The sequence below is a fragment of the Pyrus communis genome, chromosome 11 (genome assembly GCF_041283825.1).
Source record: "Pyrus communis isolate YQ-2024b chromosome 11, ASM4128382v1, whole genome shotgun sequence".
NCBI classification, from domain to species: domain Eukaryota; kingdom Viridiplantae; phylum Streptophyta; class Magnoliopsida; order Rosales; family Rosaceae; genus Pyrus; species Pyrus communis.
Window position 1 is genome coordinate 22,378,833 of NC_142575.1, and position 24,280 is coordinate 22,403,112.

Here is a 24,280-nt window from a genome sequence, read left to right on the forward strand (position 1 = left end):
AAACTGATCTCAGAAACTGTTGAGTCCACAGCGTTATATGTTCCATCTTTTCCTTTTCAATTATTGTCCGTAGGAAAGATTACAAACTCTCTAAACTGTCGTGCAATTTTTTCCCCCCACAATGTTGTTTTTCAGGATCTAGCCACCAAGAAGCTGATTGGTGAAGGTCACTACCTAAATGGGCTGTACTATTTTTCAGAGGACCTCAATGTTCCAAAGGGGTTCCAAGTCAGCTCAAACCTAGAACATCGGTTGTGGCATCAACGCCTAGCACATCCCTCAGAATTTGTGTTGTCTACGTTGTTCCCTAGTTTATGCAAATCCTCCCTTGTATGTGAAATTTGTCATTTGTCAAAATCTACTAGACTCCCATTCAATTCTTCCATGTCTAGGACTAGCAAGTTGTTTGAGATGGTGCACTCCGATGTTTGGGGACCTGCACCTCTAGAGTCTTTTGATGGTTATAGGTACTACGTTATCTTTGTTGATGATTTCTCAAGAGCCACTTGGTTGTACCTCCTAAAATTCAAAAGTGAAGTTATGGATGCTTTCAAGGATTTTCATAATCTTGTCATGAACCATTTTTCGTCCCAAATCCACATACTAAGGTCTGATAATGGCACTGAATATACATCCAAAAATATGACTAACTATTTGAGCACCCATGGAATTATACATCAAACAAGTTGTGTAGGTACTCCTCAGCAAAATGGAATTGCCGAAAGGAAGAATCGGGACCTACTTGAAAAAACCAGGGCGCTAATGTTGCAAATGAATGTGCCTAAGAGGTTTTGGTCTCAAGGAGTTCTTGCAGCCACCTACCTTATCAACAAACTGCCTAGTCGTGTTCTGGATACAAAATCACCATCTGAGGTTATGCAAAACAAAAAAAATTAATCTTTCCCATCTGAGAATCTTTGGATGTACCTGTTATGTTCATATTCAATCCCATCACCGAGACAAGCTTGATCCCAAAGCTGTCAAGTGTGTTTTCATGGGATACTCCTCCACCCAAAAAGGGTACAAATGCTACAATCCGTGCTCCAGGAAGATGTTTGTCTCAAGAGATGTACGGTTTGATGAAAACCAACCATATTTCAACAAATCATCAGATCAAAATCGTCAGGGGGAGCATTTCCTAGATCTCTTCCCATTGCCAAATTCAGTCGAACCAAGTGATTGTGTCCATTCACTACCTCACAACCGGGATTCTCATGCAACTCTTAATGACAACCTGCTTATTGGAGATGACACTGAAGCCTCAGAAGCACAAGTAGTTCCCCATGACCATAACACAACATTTATACAAGAGAGTGGAGCTGAACCTATTGTGATCCCAGGTAAAACCTGCAGGAATCCGACTCGAGATCGACATCCACCATCAAGGCTGCAAGACTATGAAACTTACCATGCCAGGTACCCTATTCACAAGTTTGTAAATTACTCCAAAGTCTCTCACTCTCATGTAGTTTTCCTCAGTAAACTGTCCTATGAAAGTGAACCAAGGAACTTTCAAGAAGCCAATCGTCAAGTTGTGTGGAGTCTAGCCATGGAAGAAGAACTCAAAGCCTTGAATGAAAATAAAACCTGGAGTGTAGTTCAACTTCCCAAAGGCAAGAAGGTGGTAGGCAGTCGATGGGTCTATAAAATCAAGTTTAATTCTGATGGCTCAATTGAACGACACAAGGCAAGATTGGTGGCTCGCGGTTTTACTCAAACTTTTGGAGTGGACTATAAGGAGACATTTGCTCCCGTGGCTAAGATGAGCACAATAAGGGTTTTGTTATCTGTTGCAGTGAACCATGAATGGCCATTGTACCAAATGGATGTAAAAAATGCTTTTTTACATGGAGACCTCAAAGAGGAAGTCTACATGCAACTACCCCCGGGTCATCCACAAGCACAGAATTCAGGTATGGCTTGCAAGCTTCATAAGTCAATCTATGGCTTGAAACAATCTCCTCGTGCCTGGTATGCCAAACTGAGCTCGGTTCTTGAAAATTTTGGGTTCAAGAGAAGTCATGCTGATTCCTCCCTGTTTGTTCGAATAGGATCAGTTGGCAAATTAGTTGTACTAATCTATGTTGATGATATCATCATCACAGGTGATAACATTGATGAGATTCACACTCTTAAACATTCTCTTCATCAACAATTTGCCATTAAAGACTTAGGAGTTTTAAAATACTTCTTTGGGATTGAACTGGCCACTTCCCCCAAGGGACTTTTTTTGAGTCAAAGGAAATATGTGATTGACTTACTTCAAGAAGTGAAGATGATGGATTGCAAACCAACTCGTACTCCTCTTGATAGCAAATTGAAGTTGGACTTGACAGGAGAACCTCTCAGTGATATCAGTTACTACCAACGATTGGTGGGTAAGCTTATATATCTCACCATCACCAGACCGGATATAACTTACGCCGTTAGTCTTGTAAGCCAATTCATGCATGCACCCACTGAAGCTCATTTAAATGTTGTTAAAAGAATTCTCAGATACCTCAAAGGCTCCATTGGTCGGGGAATCGTCATGAAAAACAATGGTCATACTCAAATCATTGCCTACATCGATGCTGACTGGGCAGGGAATGCTATTGATAGAAAATCCACTACTGGATACTGCACGTTGGTTGGAGGAAACCTCGTGACATGGAAGAGCAAAAAACAAAATGTAATTGCTCGCTCAAGTGCCGAAGCTGAGTATAGAGCCATGGCTTCCACTGCATGTGAACTCATTTGGCTCAAGGGCCTTCTCTCGGACTTGAGGTTCCCAATCAACACACCTATGTCTCTTTTCTGTGACAATCAAGCAGCTATGCATATTGCCTCCAATCCGGTGTTCCATGAACGCACCAAACACATTGAAGTTGACTGTCACTACGTTCGGGAACAAGTCCAGTCCAAGGTAATTCAAACCACATTCACTCGAAGCCAAGATCAACTTGCTGATATTTTCACGAAGTCTCTTGCTTCTCCTCAGTTTCAAAGTCTGCTCTCCAAGCTTGGATCAATTAACCTCCTTGATCCAGCTTGAGGGGAGTATTGGAAGAATTAGCCGTCCTACAGCCGTCAAGCCGTCCTACAACCGTCCTACAGCCGTCCTACCTTGTCCTACCTACACACTAGTCGTCCTACAGCCGTCCTACCTTGTCCTACCTACACACTAGGACGGCTACCTTGTCCTACCTACACACTTGTATCATGTATATATATCCTTGTAATCTTGTAGAGAAATATAATGAGAAAAAGCATTCTCTTCCATATTTTCCACAACAAGTTCATCAACATCAACGTTGAGTAAGTGTCAAATCGTTAATTAGGGTTTTTATTAGATTCGTTGATTAAGTTTATTTTGATAAATTGTTGATTATGTTTTGTTCAGATAAATGCAGATCCAAATGCAGGGAGGAGTTCAGACATGGTTGCGGCCGTGTATCTTTGATTTTTGGAAATTTTGGAAAATCTGTTGGAGGTTTTGAGACTCATAGTCCCACATTGGTAAAAGCATGGTTCACAATGACCTATATATAGGTCTAGTCCTTTATACTAGTACTTAGGATTTGAACTATTTGGAAAAGGATTGAAGGCTTGGTCCTTATGATTGTGTGGATTAGGCTTATGTAATATAGCCTAACAAAATTAATATTAATTAATCAAGGCAAGGGCCTTGGAAGTTAAAATTAATCAGAGTTCATTAATTTTAATTTCGAATTGAATTTTAAATTAACATATTAATTAAAAATTGTTTTGATTAAGAGATGCAACTTTTAGAAAGAGTTGTGCATTTTCAAATACGTTCAACAGGTATTTGAAGGGGTATGAAACAAACTATGTAATTACATTCTCAGTTTCCAAATAGAATCTTCTTTTTCATTCTTCTTTCTCTTCCGTTCAAAATCTCAAAGAGTAAACATACAAAGCAATTCGCCAGAATTCTATAATCCAGTGCGGGTTGTAGAATTAGATAGTTGTATCCTGATCAAGTAGAAGTCGTAGAACCACAAGCACAAGAGTCGGACGGAAATATTGTTTGAAGGACATAACTTTTGCGCTAGCCTCTATCTATGATTCAATCAAGTTAGTATCATTTTAATTCCTGTAATGATTTCATTTATTTCATTCTGTATTGTAAGTATTTTTCATTAATAAAGAATCAGTATTTATGTCATTTTTATTTATTTTCTGAATTATTCTCCAACAAAATCTGGTTCTGTAATAGTCGATTTGTTCTCTCTTTTTATTTGTGGAGGATAAACAAAACAAAAAAAAAATCAAAATACAAAATCCCCCATTGAGAGTTTTCTTATTTGAACCGTTTGAATTGCCACACTGGTGATCCTGGCTTTTTAGTGTGTGACCTGGCTTTAGTGAAACTTAACCCCACCGAAGCCTTTCGGCTTTCACGCGGATTGCCAGTGAAACGTCGGTTCATTAAATCCGTTTCTCTTTCTTTCCCACGATAATTAGCTCCAATCCAAACAAGGGTGTCAAATATTAAATTCTCGCCAATTTTTTTTTTGCAACTTTATGACAGTTTTTGTATCCATTTAGGTTCCTTTGCCAGGCACCAGTTGATTTGTTTGCTTGGGAAACTGAGATTTTAATTTAATTTTGGTTTTTATCACACTAGTCTTTTTATGTATTGCATGCACAGTTTTGGCCCGTCCTCGATATTTCACCTTACACATCAATTTCATCCTTATCGTTAGATATTTTGTATTTATGATCATGTGGCACAAATGTAGGGCCAACAAAACCAATCAAATTGTGCCACATAGATTAAAAAAATAGAAAATTAAAAACCATAAAAGAAAAGGAAATAAATACTATTAATTATAAAATTGGCTGTCATTTTTGTGGGGCCAAAGTGGGGAAATTCTTCCTCCTTGATCAGCCTAATCTCCTCTATAGGTTGCAGTTTGGCTATTTTCTTATGAAATGACTGAGTAGCCAACGCCATTCACGATACTTAGCTGGAATGCCCATGGCAACATGGTCCTTTTTCACGTCAGGCTTAGTCTTTGGAGTTGAGCCAAACTTTTGCACATGAAAGAAGATATTTAATACCAAAGCCAAGAGCAGCTCACTACTAGACTTCAAGCATGCAAGGAATAAAGCAATTCACTTACCTCCAATAAGCTTCACTGGGACGCATAGCTCAGCTGAAGAGTTGGACTCTCATTCACCACAGATCTTCTGAGTGGCTTTGGCCTATTCGTGGTCCCCCCCCTACTTGAAAAATCAAAGAGCTTACAACACATAGACCTTAGCTGCCCCACGCCATCTTAATGACCAATTTCAAAGAACTATCAGAATTTGTTAACGGTTAAATGTGGATCAAAGAACCTACTCATGTTACAAAATTTCACCATCACACAAATTGCATTGGGAGAACACTACGCACAACACACTTCATAGAGCATATCACCTCTTTGTAGAAGCACAACATGGAAAGGTGAATCCCAACACAAAATAGTTTGAACAAAATTGATAGCTCTCCTCCATGTTTCAAGCAACTTTAGTTCATAGTTCATGATTACCTCTGCCTTTCAAGCGCCTCACATGAACTCCAGATGGGATTACATGCCTAAATTACTCTAGAAAATCCGAGAACAGCTCATCAGGGCCAATTACTTAAGAGTTTATTCATACTTAATAAAAGTATGAATAAACTCTTAAGTGTTAGTAAATCTATCGTTTTGATGGTATACGCATCCTATGAAATTAATTTCAACAATCGAACCATCAAAATTGTTTGTATATGCTTCGAGATTGCATACACTAAAAATCACAAAAACCAAACATTCAGAGATCAAGTAACGAAACAAAACTTTTCGACGATTATTAATGAAAAATCACGATTTAACAGTTATTTTAACTCCGATTTTGATGATTTTTTACGGCTACACTCCTTGATCCTATATGAATACAATGAATGAACTCAATCTTCAATTAAAATATTTACACTAGTGGATACCACAAAATCTTATGTTATACTTAATGAATGAAAGTATGAATAAACTCTAAAGTGTTAGTGAATCTATTGTTTTGATGAGATACACATTCTACAAAACTAGTTTTAATGATCCAACCGTCAAACATGTTTGTATATACTTCAAGACGCATACGCCAAAAATTGCAAAAAACAAACATTCAAAGATCAAGTAATGGGACAAAACTTTTCGACAGTTATTGACGAAAAATCACGATTTAACGGTTATTTTAACTCTAATTTTGATGATTTTTTACAGCTACACTCCTTGACCCTATATGAATACAATGAATGAATTCGATCTTCAATTTAAAATATTCACCCTAGTGGATACCATAAAATCTTATGTTATACTTAATGAAAGTATAAATAAACTCTTAAGTGTTAGCGAATCTATCATTTTGATGGGATACGCATTGTACGAAAATAATTTCAATGATCCAACCACCAAAATTATTCGTATATACTTCAAGATCGCATATGCCAAAAATCGCAAAAAACAAACATTCAGAGATCAAGTAACGAGACAAAACTTTTTAACGGTTATCAACAAAAAATCACGATTTAACGGTTATTTTAACCCCGATATTGATGATTTTTTACAGGTACACTCCTTGACCCTATATTAATACAATGAATGAACTCGATCTTCAATTAAAATATTTACACTAGTGGATACCGCAAAATCTTATGTTATACTTAATGAAGGTATGAATAAACTCTAAAGTGTTAGTGAATCTATTGTTTTGATGGGATACACATTCTACGAAACTAGTTTCAATGATCCAACCGTCAAACATGTTTGTATATACTTCAAGATCGCATATGCCAAAAATTGCAAAAAACAGACATTCAGAGATCAAGTAATGGGACAAAACTTTTTGACGGTTATCAACAAAAAATCACGATTTAACGGTTATTTTAACTCTAATTTTGATGATTTTTTACAGCTACACTCCTTGACCCTATATGAATACAATGAATGAATTCGATCTTCAATTTAAAATATTTACCCTAGTGGATACCACAAAATCTTATGTTATACTTAATAAAAATATAAATAAACTCTTGAGTGTTAGTGAATCTATCATTTTGATGGGATACGCATTCTACGAAAATAATTTCAATGATCCAACCATCAAACTTATTCGTATATGCTTCAAGATCGCATACGCCAAAAATCGCAAAAAACAAACATTCAGAGATCAAGTAACGAGACAAAACTTTTCAACGGTTATCAACAAAAAATCACGATTTAACGGTTATTTTAACTCCGATTTTGATGATTTTTTACAGGTACACTCCTTGACCCTATATGAATACAATGAATGAATTCGATCTTCAATTTAAAATATTTACACTGGTGGATACCACAAAATCTTATGTCATGATGATCGATGAAAATTGAAGATTTTGTAAAAGGAATAATATGCAAGCTTGGAGTTCCATTGGCAAGGTTTAAACTTTTGAGAAAGGCTTCACAACCTTGAAAACAAAAACTCTTTCATTTTGCATATCCTTGCACATTTAATATTTTGTAATAGACTAGTAGTGTATGGATGTTTGTTTATTAGGCTCTTATTTTCAAGTGTAGATGTAGTACTTAAACGACAAATGTGTTTTAATGTTTTAGAGTAATATTTATGTGGCAATGTGTGGTATGTGAAAATTTAAGAAAAAAATACATTTTTCTTAATGGGTCATAGCGGGTCATAACGGGTCGGGTCACTTTACCCGTTTAGTACGCCCCGTTGGGTAAAGTGACCCGACCTGTTAAGGACCCGTTAAGATAACGGGTGTGACACGATACGACCCGTTAAGATAACAGGTGTTACACGAAAATGACAAGAACACGACAGACACGACCCGTTTACCAGGCCTAAGCAGGGAGCAGCCTCATTCACCATGCACAACTGAGGTAGAGCAAACAGAGATCAACAACTGCTCAAGGCACCCCTGCTCGTAGGAAAAGTCAAAGGTATTTATGGTAGAATAATCCCTTATTCTTATCATAAATACATTCATAATCAAAGAAGACTTATTTTAAGTAAGTAATCCTAATCCCATCTATTTAGGATATTTACCTAATTACTCCAAGATATTTATTTGCACAAATATCTCGGAATATTCCCACTTAAACACAAGCCTAGGGCCGGCCACCCCTAAACCTTAGAAGGCCGGCCCATCTCCTCCATTTCTCCTATAAATACACCATTTATCTCCAAAGTTCAAGAGGCTTTTTGCTACCCACAAACACTCAAACACATTCTTTTCATAATTCTAACTTTGGCATTCGAGATTCTTCGGCCAAAGCACCCCAACCCCAATTCATTGTGGGCGCGTGAGGCTTTTGGCCTTAATCTTATGTGTTATTATTTTGCAGGTGCATTTTTTGTCAAAGGAAGAGACTGCGGAAATTTGCATGTGTTGTGTACGCACCATTTATGGCTGATGTGGACTGTTGCGGATGATGTTTTTCTAAACACGCCGAGAGGTCAAGATTCTTGGCACTCTCAAACCGCAAGAGTGTGGACGACTTTGAATAAAATCGCACATACTCACAAGTTCAGCAATGTTGAGTAAGTGTCGAATCGTTAATTAGGTTTTTTGCTAGATTTGTTGATCAAGTTTGTTTTGATAAATTGTTGATTAGGTTTTGTTCACACAGATTCATATCTTGATGCTTGAGAGGTATGTATTACTGTTTCTAGGTTATTCAATTGTTTTTTGCTTCATTTACCAAGTGATATTTCAAATTTTAAGTCTTTGCCGCCATATCAATAGTGTGCGTAAAATCAATGCATTCATGATTTGGGATGTGTCACTAATACGTCCACGTAGAATTCCATTTAGTATAACAGATGTTTTGCGCTGCAAATATAAACGCATCATAACTACGAGATACGAATAGGAAATGTAGATGCAAATAGTGAAATTAGGGGATGAGATTACACATGGGGAGGGCTCCCAAACCGATTCGGTTGTAACACAAATTTATGAACAGACTATAGTGGACATAGCCCTATTTATGGAAGAACCACTTTATATCATTGTGTCCATTTCATTTCAGTTCATATACCAAGCCCCCCATGGGTTCATTGTTCTAGTTTGTTAACCTTACAATTTTGAGCATTAACAGTTCACATTTTTCATTCCTAATTTTTCTTTCAGGTATGTATAAAAGGGTGTAATAGTAATTTAATTGGCAAGAAAAATACAGTCCACAGTACAAAATAAGTCTTACTACTTCATGTACCCTACTTTTAGTAGTTAGATGGTTTAGATTAGATGTATCTAAAAGTGGTACGTGGGGTCACTTAGTATTACGGTATAATGATATTCATCTTCACTTGTAAGTGAGAGGTCTTAAGTTTGATTCTCACCAAATGCGAGTTTGAACCACATTATTGATAATTCATTGTGAGACTAAGCTCATCCGATAATATCGTTTGTTCAAAAAAAAAAAAAAAAAAAAAAAAAAAAAAAAGGATACACGTGGGAAATAGCAATCTGGGAAACCTGTTTTCCTTTTAATTAATGGACTTGGACAAACCGAACAAGACTAACTTGTTATACCTCTCTCCTTTTGAACTGGGGGGTTCGATGTATTTGTATTGGTATATATTTTGGTTTCTTTGTTGTTAATGAATACAGAAAACTATTCAACCACTGCCTGCAGTACTGTCACAGTTTTCTAAGAACATCTTCAACCAGGAGACAACCCCAACCGCTTGATTTGGGGTATTACTGTTTTCTCTTCTTTTCTTTCCGAGTCATTCAAGCGTGATTGGATTTTTGTGTTTTGGAGATAAATTTATTCTCTGGAATTTTGTTTGGGCCACTTTCAATTCCCTCCGCCTCGTGACTAGGCGGAACTTTTTATTCGTATCAATAAAATTCTCTTGTACCGCCCGCCAACGGAGGTTTGAATTACTTGCACTAGGCATAGACCATATCTTGGTTTGAATTATTTGTAGTCAGAAAGATTATTAAGAGGGAAGAAACGTTGCCCTGCCAGATCTGATGACTAAAAGGGTGCGCCCAGCCTCTCAATTGGCAGCCAAAAACAAGGTACGCTCTTTTTTTTTTTTTTTTTCCTCTTTTTTCTGGTTCCTAGATATCTATTTATTCATCCTTGAAATTCCGTAATCTTAACCGTTCAATTTCTCGCTATCTGTATTCATGGATCATCCTCTGAAAAAATCATTCGAGTCGAAGGTCATTTAGTCATTCTGATGTATAGAAAAAAACCTTGCGCTGCAGTTACCACGTCTAACCGTCCATTTATTTGATACATTTTGAATTGTGGATGACTAAACCATCTCCGTCAATTTGAAAGATTTATCGTCACAGTGATCTTTATATGATGATTAAGATATTGAACGGTTATAGGATTATGAAGTTTTGTAAGATGAAAATACCTTGTTTGCAAGGGTGGTATGCGTGCATCCTACTCGGGCTCGGGCTCGGGCTCGGCCTCGGGGGATGGAAGTATTATTAATAGTTAATAGTTATTTCCATGGAATCATGTATTTGAACGCCTCCTTGTATCACTCATTAGTCCTCACTTGGTCCGTTGTTGTTGTTTTTCCTTTGGGGGTGCCTGTTGTTCTATTAGAAAGATGAGCACAACTTTGGGAAGGCAACAAGAAGAGGAAAACACTTTGGGGAAAAACAAGCGCAACTGCAACGCGGTGGACAAAATCACTCGCTCTCCACATAAACTTGTATTCTCACTTTTTCGTGCTAAAGGGAGCGGCCTCTGCTAGTACTAGGAACCTTTTAAAAGGACAAAAGAAAAACTTGGGAAGAAAACAGAAAATTAAGGGCGAGAACAACTTGGTGGATAGAATTAGTGAGTTGCCTGATGAAATCCTTTCTAGTATACGTCGGTTCATTAAATTCGTTTCTCTTTTTTTTTCCGTATTAATTAGCACCAATCCAAACAAGGCGTCAAATATTAAATTTTCGCCAATTTTGTTTGCAAATTTATGGTCTTTGTATTGATTTAGGTTCCTTTTCCAGACATCACTTTGGTTTGTTTGTTTGGAAAACTGAGGTTTTAATTTAATTTTGGTTTTTATCACACTAGTCTTTTTATGTATTGCATACAGAGTTTTGGTCTGTCCTCGATATATTACCTTGCACATCAATTTATTCCTTATCGTTAGGCATTTTGTGTGTATAACAATGTGGCCCAAATGTGGGGCCAACAAAATCAATCAAATTGTACCGCTTGAATTTAAAAAATTAAAAACCATAAAAAGAAGGAAATAAATACTAAATAAATAAAAATTATAGCAATTGGCTGTCATTTTTTGTGGGAGCCAAAGTGGGGAAATGATTCCTCCTTGATCAGCCTCATCTCCTCTCTAGGTGGCAGTCCGACTTTTTTCTTATGAAGGGATTGAGCAACCAACACCATTCACAATACTTGGCCAGAATGCCCATGGCAATATGGTCCTTCTTCATGTCATGCTTAGTCTTTGGAGTTGAGCCAAACTTCTACACATGAAAGAAGATATTCAATACCAAAGTCAAGAGTATCTCACTACTAGACTTCAAGCAGGCAAATAATAGAGCAGTTTGCTTACCTTTAATAAACTACATTTGGACACGCAGCTCAGCCAAACAGTCGGACTCCCACTCCCCATTGGTCTTCTGAGTGTCTTTGGCCAATTTTTGGTCCCCCATGCTTGAAGAATCAAAGAGCTTATGACACGTAGACCTTAGATGCCCCACGCCATCCTTATGACCAATTTCGAACAACTACCAAAATTTGTTAACGGTCAAATCCAACTCAAAGAACCTACTCAGGTTAGAAAATTCCACCATCACACAAATTGCATTGGGAGAACATTGCGCTGAGCACACTTCATAGAGCATATCACCTCTTGGTAGAAGCGCAACATAGGAAAGGTAAATCTCACCATAAAATAGTATGAATGAAATTGATAGCTATCCTCCATGCTTGAAGCAGCTTCGGTTCATAGTTCACGTACATCCGTCTTTCACTCGCCTCACATAAACTCTGGATGGGATTACATGCTTAAATTTCTCTAGAAAATCCAAGAACAATTCATCGGAGCCAATCTTGGCTTGTACAGTTCTAAAATATCCTACACCATACGAGTAAATAAATACTCGTGACATCTTTTATCTCACACCATATGAGTAAATAATTACCAATTGCAACAACAGGAAATTGGAGCTAGATCCCTCCTACTTGTAAAGTTGTCACTTGCGTCCTTCGGTCAACGTCCGCTGGTTTTTCATTCATTTTCAGGGGCAAACGGTTCTACTCACACCATATATTGTTACCAAGTCCCTGAGTCTCCATTTTCTTCTCTTGTTTCTACTTCAATTTCGGATGACTTGAGAAGAAAATGACAGGTACGAGGTTAGGGAAGCAAACAACATGACTGAACATGTTTACATATTTTGTAAGAAAAACAACCATGACGGAATGACCAAATTGACACATAATTAACTGATGGAGGACTACAGACTTAAACAACCCTTATTTAAACTGTTTAGTCATACAAGGAAAGGAATAGAGGCAAAGTCAAACTCTCAATTAATCACAATGTTGTACAAGGCTCGCCTCAAGGCGCACCTAGGCACCCATGAGGCTAGGCTTGAGGATTGCCGCCTTTGTTTTGAGAAAGTGGGCGGAAGGCGCCGCCGGAACTGCCTAGGTGCACCTTAGGGGATTTTTTTTTTTTTTTTTTTTTTTTTTTTTTTTTTTTAACTCCTAAACCTAAATTTTGGGTAGGTTTAACTGTCTCATACCAATTCCTTACACTATCATCTCTCTGCCCCCTTCTTTGCCTACATGCATTGTTATATGTGTGCTTTCATCCTCTATTTTATATATATAATATAATATATGTATATATATGTGTGTTCTCAAAGTAATTATTGATTAATAATCTTCTTTTCTTTTAATATAATATGTGTGTACTCTCAAGTATATATTAAAAAATTTAGGTTCCGTAAGGCTTTGCCTCACGTCTAGGCTGGACTATCCCTCGGACTCCTCACTCATGCTTTTAATACATTGATTAATCAGCACGAAAAGTAGAAGAAATTATAGTCAGATGAGCAGTCAGCCAGTTGATCACAAAATAGAGTCATGACCACAACAAAAAATGACCGGACATACCTGCGATTTCAGCACTGAAAGACTTTAATCAGTTGGGCTCTCACCCCTGCAAAGATGTAATCAGTTCAACACAGACCAAAACATCAAGCAACCACATCCGAAAATTGGGTCCGCAGTAATAAAGTTGGAAAATTGGGGAAACTTAATTGTCATCCAAAAGAGGTTGGTTACATTAGAGAGAAATTCATATTAATTGTGTTAACGTGTACATAACAAGCTGCAATCCTGCTGCACAACCTGAGAGTAGTTTCACATCAACTGGTTTAAAATTCAAATTTACTAGTTTACTTGCCAGCAAGCAGAGAGCGCTAACGATAAATTACATCCAGCTTACTGTGACAGACTAAATAGTACATGCAGCATTAACTTTAAGTAAAAAAAGCAAAAAACAAAGACAAATAGCTATTACTATGTCCATGCAGTCATGTTCCCTCTAATTGGTCAGGCTTCGACCTCCCCTTCCTTAGCAGTCTGGGTTTCGTCTTTCTCTGCATCCCCTTCTTCTTCGTCTTCTTCATCTGCCTCATCAGCCAATTTAGTAAGCTCTTCCTGGATCATGAGCTTTATGGCTGACTTTCTCAGGCTGAGATCTGCATCAAATTGCCCGGCTGAAAAAGAACGACAGGCAGGAAGGCAATAAGAGTTCATGAGTATTTATCTGATCAGGCACTACGTTTCAAAATGATAGCTAATCATTTCTTCAATCCTGCAGCAGATGAATGTTCACAATTTTTCTAGCCAAATTTCTTTGAAGAACCCATTTACAAGCTGAGACCAAATTAGTACCATTGGATTCACTAATATTTAAAAAGGCCATTTAAATTTTCAATAAAACAAAAGAAACGAGAGTGCATACCAAGTTGCTTCAGAATGTCCGTGAAAGTAGCCTGCAAAATATAGAGAACGCAACTTGTAAGTGTATGAGAACAACCATCACGTAATATAAAGTATAAACAATAAAATATGATGGTCTCGGATACTTCTTCTTTTGATTGCTGATCGGTATAATGTTCTCAGTATATATATGCAAACACCCTTTACAGCCAAGTTTACCAGTTCATTCAAGAATATGCCGCTACAACCATGTTTACCGGGCAGACAACTGGTACTCTAAGCTTACCGTATTGAAGTCAACTTCTTTAAGAATTTGACATATTGCATCTCTCAAATTGTCATCAGTTGGCCTCAATTTTTCTTCCTTGGTCTTGTCCTTACCTTTAGCAACTTTTTTCCCTTCAAATAAAGAATAGTATTATCAACAAGGATGAAACGACAGCTCCAATTCTTGCCAAAAAAAATCCAAAACAATCAATTGTTTATGAGCAATATGTATTAGACAACATTATCAAATCGTGAAAAAAAAAAATTGACCAGATAAATCAGTCCCTCAATATCTAAATAAGACGAGAAGACAACAAAGATGTACAATACACAGCACACAAATCTATAAGCTAAAGAAACAAAAACAAGGGAGGAGAAAAAAAAAAAAAAAACTAAAGCTATAATCTTTGAAGAAGTAAAAACAACAAAACTGAAACCAAAATTCCAAAAGAAAATTGTTTTCAAGAATATTTGCAACAATAAAGCAATGAACTTTCTGAGAGAAACAAATGGAGCAAAAAAATTTAGTAAAAAAAAAAAATAGAATTAAGTACTAGTATTTCAAAATCAAAAGTTATTAAAGAAAATGTATTTTAACCAAGATGGTGATGATGGTGATGATGGTAATGATAATAACAATAATCATGAGAGTATCAAATGGAACAAGAGATTTCAATTTATACCAGTTTTTTCCTTTGAGGCAGATTTTTTTGGAGTTGATGCTTTGGACACTTTCACATTTTTCTTCTTCCTTGAGGATACCTTTGGACTCGTATCACTGTCATCATCAACTGGAGTGCGTTTTAATGATGACTTCTTTTGTCTTTTACTAGGTGGTGGAGTAGACTTAGCAGAAACTGGAGATTTTTTTGTTCTAGCTTTTCCAGAAGATTCCTTCTTTCTGGATGACAATGATTTTGACCGTGGCTTCCTTTTTATCACTTCTTTGTCAGTATCATCGGAAGAATCATGTTTCTCCTCACTTTCTGAATGCTCAGGCATCACATCCTCTGACTTCTCTGGAATGCCATTTTCATTTTCGTCTTCATCATTTTCTTCTTCTTCTTTTACATCTTCCACCGACTCATCTTCTGTATCTGGTGTACTCTTGTCCTCCAATTTTGAATCATCATCATTCTTTCTACGACTCTGGAAAATTACAGAACAAATGTTCTTTTACATATACATAAGATAAAGAACAATAAATGGTAGAAAGCCATCAATAAATGGTACGAAGCCCTCTAAACAGACTGAAGTGCTAAAATCTAATGCAGGTTGCAAGCATGTTTCTTCTCTAGATAAATTCTCATGGTACTTTTTAAATCTCTTGAAATTGCAGTAAAATTTACAATCAGTAAAAGCCTCGGCAACAGTGTATATATAGATGCTCTTATCTTAAGATCCACCAATGCTACATAAACTGGAAAGAATTATGAAGCTACATTCTATACACACTGAAGCCATGGAATAGTACATCCATCACTAGCAAGTTTGACAAAGGAACAGATAACATTCATTAGAAGACACAAGTTATACCAAAATGGCGAGACAAATAGTTGTCCAAGTGCAAAAGATATATACACTACAAACGAATACAAGAACACCTACCTCTGCTGAAGTAGAACCTTTTACAGTTACAGCAAGACGACACAAAAAATTATTCGCCAATTAAGCTATTATACTAATGCTGATGTCACAACTTTATTTATGATATTAGAGGATGAGAAAATAGCACCTTTGCCGAGCGCTTTGAACTTGTGCCCCCAGAGGTTGAAGGACTTCCTTTGGTTGCCCTCTTGCGCTTTTTGCCCTTAGTTGGCTGACATTCAAACAAGAAACAGAAAGTTGTTAACATACTGTGCAAGAAAACAAATTTCTCCAATAGTGAAAAATTTGCAAGTAAACAAACCGTCTCTTTTTCTGCGAGGAGGACATCACTTGTAGCATGAGGAGCCACCAAAAACTCGATAAGCTTTGCAACTATATCCTCCTGCATCATTTTCCAGCTCATTTAAGCAACTGTCCTCTCAAATTTGACAATAACAAAATTTGATTTTTAAATTAGGCCGAAAATTCATTTCTGATATGCCTCGCCTGCTCTCAAATGAGAAACAAAACCAGTGTTTCCAATAATCCCAGGATGCGTCAACCCTTATTTTCTAGAGAAAACAAAATCAGATACACTGTTGCATCTGAGGTCCATTCACAGTTAGATTATCAATTCATGTGGAATATGAGGGCATACAATTTAAGTCTGGACTGAACAATGTGTATAATGTTAGTTAATCAACCAGTAAAAAACATCCCAACTATGAGATAGTTGCTACTTTAGTCAGTTAGTGATCAAATAATAGATTCGCCACAATGAACAGAAAGATTTGGGGACAAATTTCCAAACCAAAAAAGTAGCTGCGGCAGTAATAAGTTAGCAAACCTTCCTAGTAGTAGCTTTGGAAACTGATACATTGAGCAGATCACAGAAGTCCAATAACTTCTCTTTATTGCACTTGTCAAGTTTTTCTTTTACTTTAGTATTTTGCTTGTCCTGCAACAATGACAACATTTGAACCTCACTATCGTATCACAAGTAAATGCACGCTGTTAAAACCTTAGTGAACACCACCCTCAAAGCACTAAAACATGTCAAATGCATGCATCAAAGATAATGCATCTTTTACCTCATTTCCACGCCACACAAATCCAGAGAACCTGGATATATTACTCTTGACCTCAAGTGCCTGCAAAATTAAAGGAGAGCCAAATAGACACAACACCTCAATACTCAAAGACTACATATGAAGAATACTAGCTTTGAAATCTCCAGAGAGATTTTATTCATGCAGTTTAATTTTGCAGTAAGTACATTCTTGTCACCAAGTTAGCAGTAAATGAATTACCTTTCCTCTCCTTCCAAAAAGAATGGTATGAAGTAGCTTTAAGTTATCATCGATTTTCCTTCTTGACAACTTGAAAGCCACTGAACAAGACAAACATCAATAATTTGCATTGCCATAATTAAAAACTCACCAATTGCAATATCAGACTGTTATAAATCAAAGGGATAGTAATTTAGTATACACATTGATGTATATAATTAAAAGAATAAGGAAGAGAAGACCTAAATTCTTTGTTAATAATAAATTCGATCACATACAATGCATCACTTGGAAGAGTTCAATATGAATTTCTTGTAAGCAACTGGTCAAACAAGAATGTACTTGCATGTGATTCCTAATACGACTCCTAAAACCCTATTAGTGTAACCGGAGTTTCTTTCTTAACTTTCATTTTTATGAGCCCAGCTTCTCCTTATCTACCAACAATTTACATAACCAAAAAGCCCAAAACAGTATTTCCATATTTTGCTCCTTGTCCTGTATCAGGTTGTCCATATCATGTCAAAATATGAATAGTTAGACTAATTGTAGAGTACGGAGATTTTGACTACAATTCACCTGAAGTTAATACTTTCATTTATAAATGGTGGAGATTTTATGTCCGAGTATTAATGGTCAATACATGGACATAAAATCTCCACCATTTATAAATGAAATTATTAGTTGCAGGTGAATTGTAGTCAAAATCTCCGCGCTCTACAATTAGTCTAACTATTCATATTTTGACATGATATGGACAACCTGGACAAGGAGCAAAATGTGGAAATACAATTTTGGGCTTTTTGGTTATGTAAATTGTTGGTACATAAGGAAAAGCTGGACTCATTAAAATGAAAGCCCCAGTCACACAAACAGGGTTCTAGGAGTTGCCTTAGGAATCACAGATAGGTTTCATCACACAGTCCTAAAGAGAAAAATATGCTGCGCACTCACTGGAAAGGTCTCTAAATTCATTAATTTCATTGAATGAAAAAGGGCTTACAAGCCTTTTATAGAGTTGTACTAGGTTAGATACTGCATGTAATCCATGTTGAACCCATGGATACAGTGAACCAATATTAATTACTAAATGTATGAATCCTAGACACCACACTAACTCTGAACCAACATTAGTTACTATAGGACTACATATTACCCCAACACATGAGGTACAAACTTAGAACACTCTTCCCTGTTGCAGTAAAGACCCTATAACAGTAGCTCACATTCACTGGCTTGACCAAATAAGATTCCAGATAGGAATAGCATCATGATTATATCCTTCCAGATTCATAACCACCAGATACTTCACGCATCAAACAGAATGTGAAAATATCTTACCAAACAAAAGTGACCAATGAAAGCTTTGACCCCTTCACAACCCTATGAAGCTAAAAATATTTCAATGTAATTACTACTGATTGGAGTTTAAAACAGGAAAAGAATGTGTAAGTGGATTACCGGACTGATATAATGTCCATTTAAAAGAATTTAAAATGCAGAAGATTAACTTTCACAGAGAAAACCGAAGTGAGGTTCATTAACAGTAGTATAAAAAAGAAGAGAATAGGGCAGGAACCGTACCATAAAATGTAGAAGATTAACTTTCACAGAGAAAACCAAAGTGAGGTTCATTAACAGTAGGATAAAAAAGAAGAGAATAGGGCAGGAACCGTACCATTAGGTATGTCTTTCAATGGTGTACCGCGTCCCTACAATGTTTAAGGTAAAACAATAAACAAAATAATCCTCAGTAAGACATAACCAGAAACTGATATCTATAGAACAGAAAACAAATAAAAAGAAGACCTTCTCTATATGGAATTCCCTGGCATTATCCTTTTCAATAGTTGCCACCAGCCTTTCAACTGATTTCCGCTCACGAACAGGGCGATCAATAGCGGGAGTCCTTTGCTCTGGCTCCTTCTTTTCTGCAACTTTCCTTTTCTTCTCTTTGGTTTTCTCCGCACTTTTTCCTTTTCCACGCTTCCTCGACCCTTTCTCCATCTTAGCTTCTTCTTCTTTCTCTTCTTCCATCTCTTCTTCCTTCTCTTCTTCCTTATCCTCTTCCTTCTCTTCTTCCTTATCTTCTTCCTTGTCTTCTACCTTCACTTTTTCCTTCTCTTCCTCCACCTGAAGCCCATCCACCTTCTCTTCTTCCACTTCAATTTGCTTCTTTTCTTCAGTCTCCACCTTTTCATTTGGAGCAGTTTCTTCTTCTTTTTCCTCAACTTTGGGTTCCTCTGTTTCTTTCACCTTTTCACCTTTGCTTCCATTCTCAACTAGAGCATTCTCATCATCTTTCTTAACTTCATTTGGACCAATTTCCTCTTTTATTTCCCCAACCTTGGGTTCCTCTGCTTTTTCTTTCACTTTTTCATCTTTGCTTCCATCGGTCTCTTGGCCTTCATTCTTTTTCTCTGCTTCATCTTTCTCATCACCTTTCTTATATACATCTATTTCTTTTACCTCAACCTTTTCGTCCCCTTTTTTCAAAGTCGCATCTTTGCTGGTTTTCCCTAACTGGCTAGTCCCATTTGCCACTATTTCAGTGTCATTGGCCACCGTGTCTTCTTCACCCATGATCAATTAATCTAAAACAGATTATGGCCGTGGCAAAGTTGATTGGAAAAACTCCTGAAACAAATGTAGTATTCACTTAGGGGTGCACAATGTCGCATGCAAAAGAAACTCTCATAGAAACTTAGGGGTTACCACCATAATTTCAAACAAATAAAATGCCATAAGTTTGGAAATATTCAAATATAAATCATCAAGCTTGAAAACTCTGCAGCTACCGCTGATTTTCTCAAACAAAAAAGAATCCAAAGAGCAATAACAGAATCTAGTAGAAAAATGCATGACAACTAGAAAAATTAGAGTCCCCAGAAAAATGAAATTCCAAACTAAATCTGGACCAAGTATGTAACATGCAGAGCCCAACAGACAAATTTTGAATCTTCAGCTTCTACACTGCTTTAACAAAAGCAAGAACCTCAGTTTTTCACCATACAACGTCAATAGAACAAAAAATCAAAGAAAATCTGTTAATTCAGTTTGGGACCAAAAGACAAGCGAAATTCAAACTACAAATTAAACTCAAATTTTCAACTTTCTCGGCAACCAAACAGTAGCAAGAAAAAAATTCCAATTTTGCACAGTAATCAGTAAAAATCAAGCAAAATTCACGTTTGAAGACTGTAACAACCAGTTGGAATCCCTAAGCTCTGCACCTCAATTATCCCCAACTCCATAGCCAAAAATAACAAACTTTACAGAAAAAAAGAATAATTGGTAATTAAAACTGAATAAAAATTGATTTAGGTATGAAACTTACAGAGATTTGAGTTTTGTGTTGGTTGATTTGGAGCTCGGAAAAGTCTTCGAGTCCCACTCTCACTGCTTCTCTCTCTTACACACAATTATTATTATGCTTCGAATTTCTATTTTTGGTTTTGTTTTTTTAATTTTATTTGTGCTGTGGATATATACGTAGTCCGGACTTCAAACCCGGATTCAAAGTGCAGTTAAATACCACGTCAGTTTGAGTTCTAACGCGAAAGTGTCTCCACGGCCCAGATCTGGTTTGGGATGGCACCTAGCGAATCGACAGCCGTTGATTGATATTCATTCTTCTTTTTTTTTATTTTTTTTTTTTTATATATCAAGAAAGAAATTTATTAAAATTTGAAACCTTGAATATTAGGGATGGCTTTTTTGAGAAGTATTTATCAAATATTAGCTCTTAATTTTAAAAATGTCAGCTTTTAGAAAATTTATAAATATATTTAAAATATCACTTAATTTTTTCTCATCAAGGGTTTCTTTTTCTTTTTTAATTTATTTCATGTTTCAATCGGTATCTTTCTTTGGTTCTTTGATTTTGTTGATTTTTTGGAAAAAATAATATAGATAATACTTAAACTTGGTTTCGCTGATTTATGATTTTTTGCTATCAGTCTATATGTATTTGTCTCTGTAATTGTGGTGATTTGCCTAGGTACAAAAGATGAAGACATAATGCAATGGGAAAAAAATTAGAGTGATAAAAATTGTCAACATTTCACAATATCATTAAACAATTTCTTATTTATTCAAAGTAACAACATAATCACTTTTTGACTTATGTATTATCTTGGCAATATTATACATGGTCACAGGTTTTAATTAAGGTTCTAAAAAAAAACTAGGCGCTAGTCGGGCGACTAACTAGCACTAGCGCCTAGGCGGATTTACATAAATTTACATTATATATTATAAAATATGAACAAAACAAAATATAGATGAAAAAAAACAAAACAAATAAAAATAAAAACATAAAGTGGAGATGTGAAGGAAATATTTGTGAAAACAAGTTCATTTGAGCAACATCTATGCATGCTATTAACAATTAAAAGGCGGAATCATACTTGTAAGCACTCAAAAATAAAACTTTACCCATAAAATTCAAAGCCTAGTAGTTGGGTGAACCAAGACTCAACTCAAGAACAAAATGAGTTGAGAAATACTATACCTTTGTTGATTCCTCTTTGCATAAGCAAAAGCTAATCACCCAAGAGATAAGGCCTTCATTCCTTACTTCTTAGCTCCATGGATTTCTTGGATGAGGATGGTTGAAAGGATTCTCCAAGTTCCCAAAATTGAGAACCTCTAATTCTTCCACACCAAGGAGAGCTTTGATGAGGAGATGAGTGACCTAGGAAGATTTAGATGCTAGTAAAACCTTCCTAGGGTGGCCGGCCTCTTACAGAGAAAAGGGAGCTTGTGTTCTCATCTTTTCTCCAAAAGAAACCCTAAGAATGAAATGGCTATAAAGTTGCATTTATACCACCTCACAATGTAGTGGCAAACTTGCAACTAAAACAAGTTCACTACCCTTTCTCTATATGGCCGGCCTTAAGGGTTTATAGGGCTTTCAAGCCTTTTGTGTTTTCAAGTTGTCATACAACTTGAGTTATTAGACTTGACATTCAAGTCCAATTGGGCCTTGCGGCCCAAAACTAACCCTAGGTCTGAAACGAACTTATTCGTTTGATTAATCATCATATTAATTAATCCTTGCCATAAATAATTAAACCATTTAATTATCCTTACTCATCTTCGTTATTTCTTCAATCTCTACCTTACACGTTGTACGATCCATTAGGTTCCTTTTAGCGAGATAGTAGGCGATTATAACTCTTTATATCGATTATGAATTGAAACTTACTTTCAATTCTCCCTTTAGTGATTATACACATTTAGGGCTTCCACAAACCATGAGTGACAGCTAGCAGTATGTCATGGTTACCCAAGCTAATCAGAAGAGGTGGAGAACCTATTCAATTTAGGATTACAATGCAATAACGTCTTTCTCTAATACAATACTCTTGACCACATTGTTTGGTTTGATAGTTTATTCATGTCTACTATCCAATGTAATTCTTTTACTTATATGATTACCTTGAATGTGATTTGGAACGACTTCCTAAATCTCATTCATACTCTGGTTAGAGATTCTTAATCATATCATAGAGTATTCTCCCTTAAACAATTTGAAGGTTAGAGATCCCTTGTTGCGCATTCACTTGCCTCCATGGCTAAGTGGCTTAACCCCAACTATGTCGTGGACACCCTTTAATGGAGTGACTTTGACATAGTCAAAGCTCAAGGACTTAACCACAAGACAACTATGATGCCTCAGGTCAAAGGACTACTCTGCATTATCCCAACCATGAGTTCTCATGTGACATGAGTATAAGAACTCCTCGTTGATCGTGTTCAGTGGACTCATTCTCTATTGAGCACCTACATGCTTGTCTTGGTGTCAGTCACACCAATGACTCGAGACCAGCCACTCTCCCTAAGAGAAGACATAGCACGTACTGATCTTAATGGACTGTCAATGCCCAATTGGCAATCCTATGATCAGGAACGTTTAGGATATGTATACAAAAGAGAATGGTATCATGTATCTAACTTCTTTATATCACATTCTCCCAGTTGCATATTCCTTGGACTTATTGTTTAAGCATATAAAATTTATATGAGACGGCTTAAAAGAATAATCTTTACCTTTTATATTAAACTAGATTAGTTTAACATGTGAAATGTTCGTAAAGTATCATCATATTATTGGCTTTAGGGCACATTTCTAACAAGATGGACACGCCTGGGCTTATTTTAGAAATCATCATGAACACACCTGGAAGAACCTTTTGGGCTGAACCCAACCCCAAACTCAGGTCCAATAGCATACAAAAACCAATGGGATGGATTGTAATGGGATGCAGTTGGCATGTTATTGTTAATATATTGTTTGCTGGTTCCCTTTGTCTCAACCCTAAAGATGCCATCTCTTTTCTTTATTCCCTTGAGCCCAGAGCCGAATGGCTCTCTATCTTGCCATATCTCTCCCATTTCTCTCATTTCTAATTATGTTAAGAATCCTTAGGCCACTCTCTTTAGAAAATTAGAAATGTCTCATTTCTTTCAACCCTCTTTCTTAAACAACACACATCCTCGCTTTCACTCTTAGACGCTTATCCACCGTCTATATTTCTCCGACAACATACATCCTCACATTGTCTCTCTCTCTCTTTCTTCAACAGATCCCCTTCCCTCTCTACAGTAAAACCCAGATCCCCTTCTCTCTTTGCAATAAAACCCAACGAACGGATTATGTGTATTGTACATCCATGTATATTCTCAATCTACTTGGGTTCATGGATTGATGTTGGGTGCAAGGGCCCAGGTTTGAAGATTTAGGTTATGGGTGGTGGATCGTGCGGATGCGAAGGGAGATTTGCAGAGAGAATCAGTTGCATCGACTGCCGCCTAGCACCGCCTAGGCCGCCTTGAGCACCTAGAGACGTCTAGGCCGCCTTGAGCCCCTAGAGACGCCTAGGTGGCCGCCTAAATCATTCCCACCTTACTTGAACCATTTAGCCCAAATTGAATCGGGACTCCACCGTTGAGCGTCTAGGCTGATTTTTAGAATGTTGGTTTTAATTGGAACATCGGTGATTGCTATTGTTTGAGTAAATTAACAGAAAACCAATCTAATATCATGTATATTCTTTGCCTGTTATTTACGTATCTTATTAGTAGGATGTTAGTTCCCATTTTTTTTTACTAAAAAATTAAAATTAAGAAACCTGTGGTCTT

The 24,280-nt window shown here is 36.6% G+C and overlaps 1 protein-coding gene across 1 annotated transcript; it reads right to left on the reverse strand.

Moving 5' to 3' along the window:
• Positions 1–13,303: 13,303 nt before the first annotated feature.
• Positions 13,304–20,637, reverse strand: LOC137741722 (DEK domain-containing chromatin-associated protein 4). The gene is made up of 12 exons (XM_068481436.2): positions 20,472–20,637; positions 18,944–19,771; positions 18,813–18,846; positions 17,156–17,235; positions 16,937–16,996; positions 16,693–16,803; positions 16,168–16,248; positions 15,994–16,077; positions 14,942–15,407; positions 14,278–14,390; positions 14,014–14,044; positions 13,304–13,765 (listed from the first exon to the last, which is right to left on the reverse strand). The coding sequence occupies exons 2-12, from the start codon at positions 19,715–19,717 to the stop codon at positions 13,599–13,601; spliced, it is 2,001 nt and encodes a 666-aa protein (XP_068337537.1). The 5' UTR covers positions 19,718–19,771; positions 20,472–20,637; the 3' UTR covers positions 13,304–13,598.
• Between the last annotated feature and the right edge of the window lie 3,643 nt (positions 20,638–24,280).